We start from the raw sequence: 15,081 nt of genomic DNA, 5'->3' as shown, positions 1-15,081 counted from the left end.
GTCTCAGATAGCCAGATTAACATCAAATGAGTTATCATTCTACTGTAGGTCTAATCTTTTTCGCCAAAAAATTGTGGCAATATCTAGGCCTACACAATTTAATAACAAGACATAACGTTACCTAGCTAACAGGGACAATACTGATTTAACGTTAACTGCGGAGATGCTTTTCCACAAGCTAAAAAACGATGCCAGCAGCGACGTTTGTTATTATAGCCTTCTTCCACAGACAAAAGATACTTCCTGACAATGTGGACATATCGATTAGCTAACCACCTACAGTAGATGTGTAAATTGACCTTAGCTAGCTAACTGTTAGTTACTTAGCTTTCACACACTGAGCCAATGATGGGAATGTCCATAACGTTAGCTAGCTAGATAGTTAGCGTTTGTTTTGTCAATAGCAAACACCCCATAATGTTAAATTGGGCAATTGTATCCAACCATAACTTTCATATATCCAGCAAACAGCTAGTTAGCTAACGTTAGGTTATACAAAACAAATTGGATGAAAAAGCAATAACGTTACTTGCTTGGATACGTTAGCTACCTAGCAGGCCAACTAATAGCGCCATTTATTTAATTGAAATTTAGCTATAGCAGCCTCATTGACATGGAACTACATTTATTTCAGGGGGGACGTAATTTCGGTTAACCCAAATTAGGTGGAACGAGGAAATGGAAAATAGCTAACGTTAGCTAGTAGTTATCGTCATTAGCAACGAGGCTAGCTATCATCATGCAAACAACCACCGACTTACTTTAGCTGTGATACTCCTGCTGTTGATTCGGACGCCTCTTGCGATTCACCTAAGTGTTCGAATGTATTTAATTCTATCAAATATAAATATTGTATAATTATCAGTCAATAGAGACAGACTAGCAACCCTTTCATTCTTTTTCTTCTTCTTGCTATCTCGCTGTTCGTGAAAGGTTTACGTTCTCCGGAAGTACAGGCAATCGCACCATTGAGCTATGAACGACACACCCGCTTGCGTCAACACTTCCAGGTTGCACAGGGCTCGATACATTTTTGGGGGGGACCCAAGTTTAAATAAATGTTTTTAAATAATGGTGATTCATTATTTGAGTATATGACTTCAAATTAAGTAACTCAATGGTTTTAACAATGCAATGATACAAGCTCAATTATTTAAAATGTATATTATGTGGATGGAATATGTTTGAAACCATGCACCAAATAACCTCCATATGATATTCCCTGTCCTACATTTTTGGATACTGATAACATTTTATGGACAAAAAAACTGCCTCAAACATTAAACGAAGTTCAATCAATCATCTTTATTACTCCCTTCTATATAATTTTCAGGAATATCTTATCTAAATGCAAGTGGTTACAAAAATAAAGCACATCTTGAGGAAAAAGAACAGACACTCATATAAATGTTGGGTAAGAAAACTAAAGGAGTCAACACTTGTTATCACTATGCTTTCATCATCATTACACACTGCTAGTCAGTGCTGGATTTGGGTATAACCCCAACCGGAACTGAATACCGGCACCTAATTTTCTACTGCTCAAGTTCCTGCACCTTATATAGAATATTTAGTTCAAAATTATTATGGAGTTCCTGCACCTTAACAGTACCAGCACCCAAAATGAGTACTGACACCTATTTCAGTCCAAGTCAAGCACTGTTGCTAGTTTATCAAAATTGTGAGGAAACATAACCAGTGGTTTAAAATACTTAAGAAAAAAATACTTGGGTATGTGTACATTACATTACTATTGATATTTGACTACTTTTACTCCACAACATTCCTAAAGATATGTACTACTCCCATACATCAACCCCGACACCCAAAAGAACTCATTACATTTTGAATGCTGAGGCAGGATAGAATTATGGTCCAATTCACACACCTATCTATATAACGCATTGTCAGCCCTACTGCCTCTGATCTGGCGGACTCATTAAGCACAAATACTGCTTTTGTAAATTATGTCTGAGTGTTGGAGTGTGCCGCAGTCTGTCTGTAAATAAATAAAAAACAAGAAAATTGTGCCGTCTGGTTTGCTTAATATAAGGAATTTTATGTATAGCATTGACTTTTACTTTGTACTTTTACTCAAGTATGAACATTTAGTACTTTTTCAACCACTGAACAGGACACATTTCACATTCACATTGAATTCAATGAGGCTACATGTTTGAACACAGATGTAAAAATATACTGATGGTTAGTTCAGAAAGACTGTTGTTGATCATAATTATTTGAGGAAACAGATGATCAAACAATGGTGAACACGCACAAAGACACAGGCAGGCACACTCATCTGATGGGTCACCATAAACATACACTCCGTGCTTCCATTATTTTGTCCCTTCACTGTAGGTCTGGAAATGCACAAATTGAGGACTGTTGGTATTAGTCCGTCTATCAGTTTGAATGAGCTCTCTAGTCAAAGTGGTATTTCACAGGACACACACAATTTACTACATTCCCCTATGCGTTTGTGGACCCAAAAGTTATTTCATGAGCTTTTGTAAACAGTTATGAACTGCCCTCCACTGTAAACAAACACTACTACTCTAGGGAAGTACCTCAAAATGTGAACACTTTAGGATTTGAAAGCCAAACGCTTCCTATCTGAGTAAGGGTGGCCCAAGAACACAGAGTAAAAAAATATCCCATTTACACCACTGACATGTTTACATAGAAAAGCTATACTGTCAAATTCATTCCTGTTGAATCAATACAATACAATACTGAAAAGCTGGAAAATAAATCACTAATGCTAAAATAATATGGATGAGCTGTAGAGTAGTTGTCCCCTCTGTTGCATTGTCTTCTGGGTACATAGTCAGGAGGTAAAGTGTTCAAAAAGGCAGTCGTTCTCTTCCTAACGTCCTCAAGCTTCATCATGCTATCGCTTTAGCTTCAGGCAGGAATGCTTCCCAGAACATTACGAGCTAGATCCAAGTGGGAGAAAAGTGAAAAGAGAGCACATCAATATCTGGAGTATAAAGGCCAACATTTCAAGCAAACAATTACATGAAAACACACATTTGAAGAGAGATTTTCTTTTAAAGTAAAAAATAAGAGTACAGATTACCCGCTGTTGAGACTGTAGAAGAGACTCCAGATATTTCACTATCTGGCTTTTGAAGTCCTTGGACTTCTCTTTCTGTTAGATGGAGGGGAAGAAAAAAAACTCATGTAGATTTTCTCATGCAAAACTATCCTGAATACGGTAGCATGATGTTGCTCGAATGAAAAATAAATTTAAAAAAACTAGCCTTACCTCAAACCTGAGGAATTCCTTGCGAACGGTTACAGAGATCCTGTCAAAATCCCTCTCGTACTGAGTGACTTTACCCTCCCACTGTGAAAGACACGAGGGGAATAAGGAAAGTTTAAGGTGGAAATAGAAGTCAAAGCAATACCACCTCCCTTTAAGCATGCATTACCACAGTGCTGGCTCCTGTACCTCAGTAATCTCCTCTTTGGCCTGTTGTAGTTTGTCAGGCTTGTTGGCCCACAGAAGCTTTGCCTCAACCTCCCTCTTCTTCTGCAGGGTGCTCTGAGCCTCCTGCCAGCGCTGCCACGTTTTCATGCGCTGCTCAAAACAGCCCTGAGGACAACATAACGAGAATGCCCAAATTAGGCGCACAGCACGAGTTTAGGCCAAAATCTGCACCGCATCAATTTCACATCAAGGGCACACAGATTCTAGCTGGTAGCTACCCAATTTAGCACCAAAGCTAGCAACGTTTGCACTAATCTTCCATTGACATTTTGGATTTACTCATCCAGTCAATGTAGTCGTAGTGTTCTATTTAAAATTCAGGCCATAGAATGAAGTTTCCGTACCCTGACGGCCCCTAGTAGGCGGATGTAGAATGAAGTTTCCGTACCCTGACGGCTCCAAGTAGGCGGATGTAGAATGAAGTTTCCGTACCCTGACGGCCCCTAGTAGGCGGATGTAGAATGAAGTTTCCGTACCCTGACGGCTCCAAGTAGGCGGATGTAGAATGAAGTTTCCGTACCCTGACGGCCCCTAGTAGGCGGATGTAGAATTAAGTTTCCGTACCCTGACGGCCCCTAGTAGGCGGATGTAGAATGAAGTTTCCGTACCCTGACGGCTCCAAGTAGACGGATGTAGAATGAAGTTTCCGTACCCTGACGGCTCCTAGTAGGCGGATGTAGAATGAAGTTTCCGTAGTAGGCGGATGTAGAATGAAGTTTCCGTACCCTGACGGCCCCTAGTAGGCGGATGTAGAATGAAGTTTCCGTACCCTGACGGCTCCAAGTAGGCGGATGTAGTCGGCCAGCAGCTCGGCCAAGATGAAGAAGTCGCTGGCCGCCTGCTCCTGGTGTAGCGTCTCCATCTTGTCCTCCACCTCGGCCAGTTGGGAGAGGGCCCGGGACAGAGCTGTGTTGTCCTCCGAGTTGCCCAGCATGGCCATGCTCTTGGCGAACACTGCTGTGTTCCCGCAGAGCTCTGACGAAACAACAGATATACCAGGGTCACAAATAAAAAAAGAACATCTGCTTTAAAGCTCCAATCTTATCAAAAGGGTTTTAAAGCAGACATCTCTCTTTTTTCTGTGAATCTCACCCTTTCTGTGGTTGACTAGGGAGTCCACCACCGCATGGAGTTTCCTCAGCTGCAGATCCTCGCACTCCACCTCCTGCAGTTTGTTGTCAAACCACTGGAACACAAAGCAACGTGGGAGGTACAATCAGGCAACCAATCTACATCAATTAAACTAATTTGAATGACAAAGGGGACTTATCGACCCAAAGCTTTACAGAGGCATACACATCCCGTTTAGCAGACAGTAAAGAAAAAGCTTATATTTTTACAGAAGAAAAAAAAAATGCAAAAGCTCCAACATTAATTTAGATAACCGACTTTACTGCTATGATTTCATGTTTGGCATTTGAGGAAATCAACCAGAACAGTGATTGTCTTACAGCGTCCGAGTAGCTGATCTTGATGGTCATCTTACTGACAGCATCAGATGCTCTGTTGATCATCTTCAGGAAGCCAGCTCCACTCAGTGTGTGTGTACCCACCGCCCTAGGCAGCTGACACAGACACACACACGCACGCACACACACGCAGACACAAGCACGCACGCAGACACAAGCAGACACAAGCACGCACGCAGACACAAGCACGCACGCAGACACAAGCACGCACGCAGACACAAGCACGCACGCAGACACAAGCACGCACACACAGACACACGCACGCACGCAGACACACGCACGCACGCAGACACACGCACGCACACACAGACACACGCACGCACACACAGACACACGCACGCACACACAGACACACGCACGCACACACAGACACACGCACGCAGACACACGCAGACACAAGCACACACGCAGACACAAGCACGCACGCAGACACACGCACGCAGACACAAGCACGCAGACACGCAGACACACACACGCACGCAGACACGCAGACACACACACGCACGCAGACACACACACGCACGCAGACACAAGCACGCACGCAGACACAAGCACGCACGCAGACACACACACACACACACACAAGCACGCACGCACGCAGACACACACACGCACGCAGACACACGCACGCAGACACACGCACGCAGACACACGCACACGCAGACACAAGCACGCACACACACGCACGCACGCAGACACACGCACGCACGCAGACACACACAGACACAAGCACGCACGCAGACACAAGCACGCACGCAGACACAAGCACGCACGCAGACACACGCACGCACGCAGACACACGCACGCACGCAGACACACGCACGCACGCAGACACACGCACGCACGCAGACACACGCACGCACGCAGACACACGCACGCACGCAGACACACGCACGCACGCACGCAGACACACGCACGCACGCAGACACAAGCACGCACGCACGCACGCAGACACAAGCACGCACGCACGCACGCAGACACAAGCACGCACGCACGCAGACACAAGCACGCACGCACGCAGACACAAGCACGCACGCACGCAGACACAAGCACGCACGCACGCAGACACACGCACGCACGCAGACACACGCACGCACGCAGACACAAGCACGCACGCACGCACGCAGACACAAGCACGCACGCACGCACGCAGACACAAGCACGCACGCACGCACGCAGACACAAGCACGCACGCACGCAGACACAAGCACGCACGCACGCAGACACAAGCACGCACGCACGCAGACACAAGCACGCACGCAGACACAAGCACGCACGCACGCAGACACAAGCACGCACGCAGACACAAGCACGCACGCAGACACAAGCACGCACGCAGACACAAGCACGCACGCAGACACAAGCACGCACGCAGACACACGCACGCACGCAGACACACACAGACACAAGCACGCACGCAGACACAAGCACGCACGCAGACACACAGACACAAGCACGCACGCAGACACAAGCACGCACGCAGACGCACACACGCAGACACACACGCACGCAGACACAAGCACACACGCAGACACACGCACGCAGACGCACACACACACGCACGCAGACACAAGCACACACGCAGACGCACGCAGACACACACACGCACGCAGACGCACACACACACGCACGCAGACACAAGCACACACGCAGACGCACGCAGACACGCACGCACGCAGACACACACGCACGCAGACACACACAGACACAAGCACGCACGCAGACACACGCAGACACACGCAGACACACGCAGACACACGCAGACACACGCAGACACACGCAGACACACGCAGACACACGCAGACACACGCACGCACGCAGACACACGCACGCAGTGAACAAATTAATGCACGATTCCAGTAGTCTGTGACAGTATTGATAGCTAATCACTAAAGAGCACCTACCTCGTCTCTTTCCAGGAACTCTCTGACATCAGGGTCTTGTAACAGGGACGGGTGACACACTACTCTTTGCAGATACCTAGAAAATCCCACAAATATCAACGGGCTAGACTACAGCGAGGAAACAATGCAATGCCTGCCATAGCAATGAAGATACAGCAATACATTCTTAACAAAAGCAAAGGAATATGATAAATATCAACAGGCTAATATAAAACACAATCTGACATGATACTTCACCGTCCTGTACATGCAAAGTCTGAGTACAATAATGGTAAAAGGTGCTGCTTCAGGTTCTACCTCTCCAGAGCCGCTCTCCTCCTCTCCACAAAGTCAGCCGAGGAAGAGTCCTCTTTTCCCACCTTCACTTTGGTCATCCCTAGGGAGTCAAGACATGGTGTTACTAGTGTCTTTCATGTGTCGTGATCAGTACCCTGCACCTGTGAAATCTACCGGGTTTGCATACTATGCCTGTAACCGGTGGTTTTGTTTTTGAAACTGGCTGGCAGACATGAATTGACAAATGTAGTTCCTTACCCACAACGCTCTTCTCTGGTGGTGGAGGGATGATACAGCCGTTCAGAGAGTGCTTCACCGACAGCTTCTCATACAGCCCAAGGAAATCACTGAACCTCCTCCACACCGAGAATGTCCTGTTCCTGAACATGGGTAATGTAGTCTAGGGGGTGGAATTAGTGAGGCTTAGTATCAGTTTGCGCAAAACAAAATCACATGTTCTGATTTCATAGAGGACACTGGCAGTAGTAGGCCTACTCAACACAAGCAGAGTAATTCCTTCAAATTGTTCATGGTCACAGTGCAAAGTATAGAAAAAATGGTTTGGGAGTACTACTATATACATGACCAAAACAAAAACTAGTTGTTTAAAAAGTCCTGATTTTGCTGCTGCAGAAGGTACATACCCGAGTGGACACCTTGTAGGCCATGTAAGCGTTCATGCCATCTCCTAAAAGGGAAGATCAAATTGTCAGGTTACAGAGGTTGAGACAAAGTTTAGTTTCAAATATGAAATCCGAGACAGGAAAATGACACACAAACTGTAAAATAAGAAAAAACAGGCATATCCTGGCTACAACCCTCCAGGACCAAAAGTGAACAACATTTAAAAACTAAACTGAGGTAAAGAGGTTTAAAGGATCTGGTCCTGGTCCGTCTTGAGCTCGCGGCATCTTGTGTATCCATGCTGTTCTGACTCTTGTCGTAGCTAGCTAGCATGCCTGCCGTCTTCTGTGAGGCTTTGATATTCCGTCTTTTGTTGTCTTTGTTGTGTTCTTCCCATTCAACTTGACAAAAACAAAACTCTCAACTTGCCATGTGTAGCTAAAGCTATAGTTAGTTTCTTGCTACATTGATAGCCAATATTAGACTCGTAACCACCTAACCCTCAAAGTTGCTTGGACAAGCAAGAAAACACTCCCTCTCACAGCGACGCCATCTTGGCTCCCTACTTTAAAAACTCAACTCAATTGAGAGGAAGATGAGATAATTACATCACAGCTTCCATGGATTCAACCACAATACACACTTCAAATGCTTCTAAATGGTTGCTAAACATTAGTTCAAAGATAGTGAGAAAAAAATATTCCTTACCAATTTTCTCTGGATTGGTGACAGCAACGTCCATGTCAAAGCTGTCCTCATCCTTATCCTCTTCCAACTGAATTGGTGGAAATGAGCTGGTGAACAACAAGACTTCGGGAAATTGCACTTACATTTACTGTAATTATTCTCTCTCTTTTGCTAATGCTGCATAGAGGAACGATGATGAAAACGTTTGGGGTTTTGCTAGTCTCATAAGGTCAGCAGTGTTCCCTATCCCCTATATCTGTCTTTTGAGGGCTGATAATAATTATGGTATGGCATAATGGCCCTCCAAAGCAACAAGCAGCAGACAACATATTACATTCAACTCAACTGTGGTGGAATTTGTTGCTGATGTCCTGTTGTAGCCTACCTGCTCCATAGACCTGGGTTGTGTTGCTGATGTCCTGTTGTAGCCTACCTGCTCCATAGACCTGGGTTGTGTTGCTGATGTCCTGTTGTAGCCTACCTGCTCCATAGACCTGGGTTGTGTTGCTGATGTCCTGTTGTAGCCTACCTGCTCCATAGACCTGGGTTGTGTTGCTGATGTCCTGTTGTAGCCTACCTGCTCCATAGACCTGGGTTGTGTTGCTGACAGTGTAAGTGACGGGGTGAATTCAGCTCCAGAGGTCTTGGCTGTGGTGCTGGGGTTCTCCATGGACAGCTCCACCGAGACCTCTGAGGGGACGGGGGGGACAACATACAACATAAGCAAGAACGTCACAGGGAGATGAACCAATTCTGCTCTTCAGTCTAGTAGGGGTAATAATAAAAGGTAAAAATGATAACATACCTGCAAATAGATCATTCTCATTGTCTGAATGGACACCGTTGGACTTAAAGGTTGTGATGGAACTGTTGACAGCGGTGCTGGTTTCTTCTTCACTGAAGAGGTCAGCTGGTTCTTCGCCATTGGCTGTGTCAGGCTGAAAGGACTCTGCAACAGGGTTGCTCTGAAGGGTAATACAAAAATATCAATAAAGAGTACAGCAGTTAGAATTGAGGGTATTTAAACAGGTCACTTTTTGTGCCAGCGTTTAAACCTTTCACATACAAGGAGAAGCCCAAACCACAATATTTGTGTGGGGTGGACTTGGGTTATCAGTGAAAAGGGGCCAGGTCAGTTGATTGTGACAAAGGCAATTATTTAAAAAACGTAACTTCATATTCATCTCCGACATCAACAAATGAAAATGGTGCATTTGTGTTTTGAAGTAAAAGAGATAGAAGGAAGATAAGTGTTTTTTGACTCAAAAACATATAAACCCACCATGTTCACATGTTGATGATGGGGGTGGTGTTGGAGATGATGAATTTAGGGTTTGAAAATAGGGAATTGTCCCTTTAGTTATGTATTACATTGCTGTAATACAATGATGCAACAGAATACATGGGCCTACATAGCCACATGTCCATTACTATCAAACACATTTTTGTCCAAAATGAAGGTGAGGGTAACTGCTCAAGTGTGGACTGATGTTCACTACGGGATTTGAAGACAATTATTCATATTTTCCTTTATTTGGGTGGAAACGTGTGTGTCCAACTGAAGTTAGATATATAGATATTAGTAGAACTAACTAACCAACGTGCAGTGAAGTTGTAAAAATAGAACCGATTTAACAAGCTAGTTAGTTACGTTATCAGCTGCCCCGGTCCTGGACAAGAGTGAGGTCAACCATTGCCCAGATGGGATAAAATCATAACAGAATTAGCCACCATGGCTAGCTACACCTGTGTGAAGCTAGCCACACTAAGGATTAGCAACAATAGCATCAGCTGTTCCGGACGACTGTGTGATCACGCTCTCCGTAGCCGACGTGAGTAAGACCTTTAAACAGGTCAACATACACAAGGCTGCGGGGCCAGACGGATTACCAGGACGTGTGCTCCGGCCATGTGCTGACCAACTGGCAGGTGTCTTCACTGACATTTTCAACATGTCCCTGATTGAGTCTGTAATAACAACTGTTTCAAGCAGACCACCATAGTCCCTGTGCCCAAGAACACAAAGGCAACCTGCCTAAATGACTACAGACCCGTAGCACTCATGTCCGTAGCCATGAAGTGCTTTGAAAGGTTGGTAATGGCTCACATCAACACCATTATCCCAGAAACCCTAGACCCACCCTAATTTGCATACCACCCAAACAGATCCACAGATGATGCAATCTCTATTGCACTCCACACTGCCCTTTCCCACCTTGACAAAATGAACACTTATGTAAGAATGCTATTCATTGACTACAGCTCAGCGTTCAACACCATAGTACCCTCAAAGCTCATCACTAAGCTAAGGATCCTGGGACTAAACAACTCCCTCTGCAACTGGATCCTGTACTTCCTGACGGGCTACCCCCAGGTGGTGAGGGTAGGTAGCAACACATCTGGCACACTGATCCTCAACACTGGAGCTCCCCAAGGGTGCGTGCTTAGTCCCCTCCTGTACTCCCTGTTCACCCACGACTGCATGGCCAGGCACGACTCCAACACCATCATTAAGTTTGCAGACGACATAACAGTGGTAGGCCTGATCACCGACAACGATGAGACAGCCTATAGGGAGGAGGTCAGAGACCTGGCCGGGAGGTGCCAGAATAACAACCTATCCCTCAACGTAACCAAGACTAAGGAGATGATTGTGGACTACATGAAGAGGAGGACGAAGCACGCCCCCATTCCCATTCTCGACGGGGCTCTAGTGGAGCAGATTGAGAGCTTCAAGTTTCTTGGTGTCCACATCAACAAAAAACTAGAATGGTCCAAACACACCAAGACAGTCGTGAAGAGGGCACGACAAAGCCTATTCCCCCTCAGGAAACTAAAAAGATTTGGCATGGGTCCTCAGATCCTCAAAAGGTTCTACAGGTGCAACATCGAGATCATCCTGACTGGTTGCATCCCTGCCTGGTACAGCAATTGCTCGGCCTCTGACCGCAAGGCACTACAGCGGGTAGTGCGTATGGCCCAGTACATCACTGGGGCTAAGCTGCCTGCCATTCAGGACCTCTACACCAGGCGGTGTCAGAGGAAGGCCCCAAAAATTGCCAAAGACCCCAGCCGCCCCAGTCATAGACTGTTCTCCCTACTACCGCATGGCAAGCGGTACCGGAGTGCCAAGTCTAGGACAAAAAGGCTTCTCAACAGTTTTTACCTCCAAGCCATAAGACTCCTGAACAGGTAATCAAATGGCTACCCAGACTATTTGCATTGTGTGCCCCCTCCCAACCCCTCTTTTTTTACGCTGCTGCTACTCTCTGTTTATCATATGCATAGTCACTTTAACTATACATTCATGTACATACTACCTCAATTGGGCTGACCAACCAGTGCTCCCGCACATTGGCTAACTGGGCTACCTGCATTGTGTCTCGCCACCAACCAACCACTTTTATGCTACTGCTACTCTCTGTTCATCATATATGCATAGTCACTTTAACCATATCTACATGTACATACTACCTCAATCAGCCTGACTAACCGGTGTCTGTATGTAGCCTCGCTACTTTTATAGCCTGTCTTTTTACTGTTGTTTTATTTATTTTACTTACCTATTATTCACCTAATACCTTTTTTGCACTATTGGTTAGAGCCTGTAAGTAAGCATTTCACTGTAAGGTCTAGACCTGTTGTATTCAGAGCACGTGACAAATAAACTTTGATTTGATTTGAGAATTTGCCACCTTGGCTAGCTACACCTGTGTGAAGCTAGCCACACTAAGGATTAGCAACAATAGTGGAATAAAATAAAAGTGCTCCATTAAAAGATTCAAATGAATACAAATAGTGGAATACTGCCCTATTTGGACTAGTTAATGCTAAACAAGGTCGGATGTTATACAGATTCAAGACAATAACATTATAATAATAATTAATTTGACCCAAAGCAATAGAAATCAGTTGAAATCGTACAGCCTAACCTAAGGATGTTGCACCCATGAAATGGGGTATCAGCCTACTCAGTGACACTCACAGAATACAACTGTGTAGCGTTTACACACATATTAGCGTTCTGTGAATGTCACGGAGTAGGCTGATACTCCATTTCATGGGTGCAACATCCATAGGTTAGGCTGTACATAGCCTCTACGAATCCGAGCGTGTCAGACTCCTCTCTCATCTCTAACATGTAGGCTCACTTTTTGTGAACAGTCATAAGACAAGTCAGAACGTTGAATAAACTTAATTTAAACATACTTTACCCGATTTGTTCCTTATATAGGAGGTAATCTGAGACAGACTATCCACACAGTAGTGTTATTAACCCGACATTCAGTACGCTGGTCTGTATATCGGTTTGTATTTCCCGATTATATTTCCAATACTGACGCAATTCGCATGACTTGGACAATATATCAACAATCGCCGAACTTAACCGAAGCATAGACCGGACGTTGTCGGAGCTGATTGGGACGGAACGTGCTTTGGTCGACAACGTTCGATTACATTCGGCTATTGTTTACATATTGTGCATCACGTGAAATGCTAAAGAGATGGAAAATACAAGTGACAGAATTTACAGGTGCTGGAAAAAGTTGTGGAGATCAAATGTCCACAGTAAATAATTGTTTACTTGACTTTTTGCTGCGCCGGTAGGTTCTGCACGGACAACCGGTAAAGTAACCTCATATCATTTTATTCAACATTTTAGCTTGCATAGATTTGCATATTTTTTTCACAGCGACTTCTTTCAGACGGATTATCCATGGAATAACCATGGTAACAGTGATGTTTAGGCAAGGCTGTAGAATGAAATATAAGTATGCCCCCAATGCAATTCTAGTCTAATACATCCACAGTGCGATGTCAACTGATTATTGTCTTTTGTTGAATGTATAAGAACATTCCTACATTGTTTAGCATTATCTAGCTAGTCCAAATTTAGCACATTTCCACTATTTGTATCACTTTTATTTTTGAAAGCGAACCGAAAATTGCACTATTATGGTTCATTATTTTTGTGACTAGCTTCACACAGGTAGATATCTAGGCTGAAGTGCAGCGCTAAATAAGTTAGTAATGGTTTGAGTGAGTGCAGCTTGCAGACTGCATTCAAAAAACAAAAGGCGTTAACGTCAGTAAGCTATCTAATGGACTGTACCAGAATGCAGACTTGAAGAGTTGTGCTTGACAGGTAGCTAGCTAATGTTAGCCTAGCTAGCTGGCTAAACTCCGTTCTGTAGTGTACAGGGCTAATAGCTTAGCTAGCAAGCTAACGTTAGCATGCTATGGAATGGTGTACAGATCCGGCTTCAGTCAAGACAAGCTGTAGCTGGTATCATCTAATATGTCTAGTTCTTACATTGCCAACGAATATATCCTCCCCTTCGTCACTGTCTTCATCTGCCATTTCGGAAAGTGGGTCTTGGTTCTCTGCTCCAGGGAGAGAGGGATTCCGCGGTGAGCTAGCCGCCATGTCTGTGATGATACGTCTGTAAGCGGAAGTTGACAAGTGCAAAGTACTGTCTGGAGCGACACCTGCTGGTGATTAAACGGCAACGTGTTTAGGAACGTCCCAGACCTGTATTCTTTATACTGTACTGTGTGACCAACTGTAAATGGTGCTGGAAATAGCAATATAATGAAGAACATTGTAGAAAATATCTAGCCTATATAATGTATTTCAACCTCCATTCTCTATTATATGTGATGTTTTTTAATTACCATGTGGCTCCAGGTGTTAGGTTGGGCATGGGTTAAAGTGGCTGGCTGGGCCATAGTCAGAGTTTTTAAAAATGCACCTCTACCTTCTTGAATGAATCACTAATTTGGACAGATGAAAACGAGGGTCGTTACACCCTTCACCAATCCAGTCATGTATTATCAGCCACAACTTCTAGGAAGGACTAAAAGAAGCATGTATTTAAAAAAGTATTCTGACAGAGCCATAAGGAAATTGGGCTGTGAAAGAGATCCTCTACAGGTATTTGTTAGGAGAGAAACTCCCTCTGTCCCCTAGAGTCCTGACAAATTAACAGTTTGATAGCCATATAAAAACAAAGGGAACAATATCTCCAAAATTATCATTCAAAATCGTTTATTTTTTTATTTTTGATAGTCTAATTTACTAAACAATGATTCTTATTGATGACAGAAGTGTGTCCTTTGAAAACAGAAGTTCAAATGTAGGCCTACAGTCTAAGAGAAAACAGATTCAAAAGTAATGATTTTTTTATTTTTTTTACCAGACTGAGTGAGCTAACCAGACTCCCTTTGTAGAAGCATTGGCCAGGTTTTGTGTTTGTATGGTTTTTAATCAGAGGAAATCCATTCTCTTTCTTCCATGTGTATCTTCATATGCCCATCAGTGTACTGTTGTCTAAAGCATTTGACATATTTATGACAGCAATATATTTTCTCCTCTGTCGATCTTGATATTTTTATCAAGGTTCTTCTTGTTTTGGAAGAGTTTGCCACAGTCATGGCAACAAAGTAGTTTCTCTTCAGTGGATTGACTGATGGCATTTTAGTGTCTGATATGAACCATTTCCACACATAAAGCACAAAATGCTTTTTCTTCATATGCGCATTTAAGACTTGACTTTCTGGTGTAGCATGAACCACATTCATTGCAGCAAAACGGTTTCTCCCCTGTTTGAAATGTATGCTTGAC

General features: G+C 44.3%; 2 protein-coding genes across 7 annotated transcripts in view; both read right to left on the bottom strand.

Moving 5' to 3' along the window:
• Positions 1-977, bottom strand: part of LOC129834877 (casein kinase I) — a 46,974-nt gene extending 45,997 nt beyond the window's left edge. For 3 of the 4 annotated variants that reach the window (XM_055900230.1, XM_055900231.1, XM_055900234.1), the window contains exon 1: positions 762-976. The gene's annotated coding sequence lies outside the window, so the exon portion shown is untranslated. Of the gene's footprint in view, positions 1-761 lie in introns of all 4 variants that reach the window. The other variant, XM_055900233.1, reaches the window with a different exon arrangement.
• Positions 978-1,285: 308 nt separating this feature from the next.
• Positions 1,286-13,924, bottom strand: LOC129834875 (sorting nexin-1-like). 3 transcript variants are annotated; one of them, XM_055900227.1, is made up of 15 exons: positions 13,771-13,924; positions 9,262-9,421; positions 8,842-9,146; positions 8,478-8,544; positions 7,790-7,833; positions 7,404-7,545; positions 7,167-7,245; positions 6,870-6,945; positions 4,948-5,061; positions 4,589-4,682; positions 4,266-4,471; positions 3,458-3,601; positions 3,272-3,352; positions 3,083-3,154; positions 1,286-2,939 (listed from the first exon to the last, which is right to left on the bottom strand). In XM_055900227.1, the coding sequence occupies exons 1-15, from the start codon at positions 13,882-13,884 to the stop codon at positions 2,889-2,891; spliced, it is 1,749 nt and encodes a 582-aa protein (XP_055756202.1). In that variant the 5' UTR covers positions 13,885-13,924; the 3' UTR covers positions 1,286-2,888. The 3 variants fall into 3 exon arrangements, with proteins under 3 accessions (XP_055756202.1, XP_055756203.1, XP_055756204.1); XM_055900228.1 differs by having other exon boundaries at positions 9,034-9,146; positions 13,771-13,923; XM_055900229.1 differs by lacking the exon at positions 13,771-13,924 and adding an exon at positions 12,671-13,038.
• Positions 13,925-15,081: the final 1,157 nt, after the last annotated feature.

The sequence above is a fragment of the Salvelinus fontinalis genome, chromosome 35 (assembly GCF_029448725.1).
Source record: "Salvelinus fontinalis isolate EN_2023a chromosome 35, ASM2944872v1, whole genome shotgun sequence".
Taxonomy (NCBI): Eukaryota; Metazoa; Chordata; class Actinopteri; order Salmoniformes; family Salmonidae; genus Salvelinus; species Salvelinus fontinalis.
Note: the sequence above shows the minus strand (reverse complement) of the source record. Positions and strands in the feature narration are given on the sequence as shown.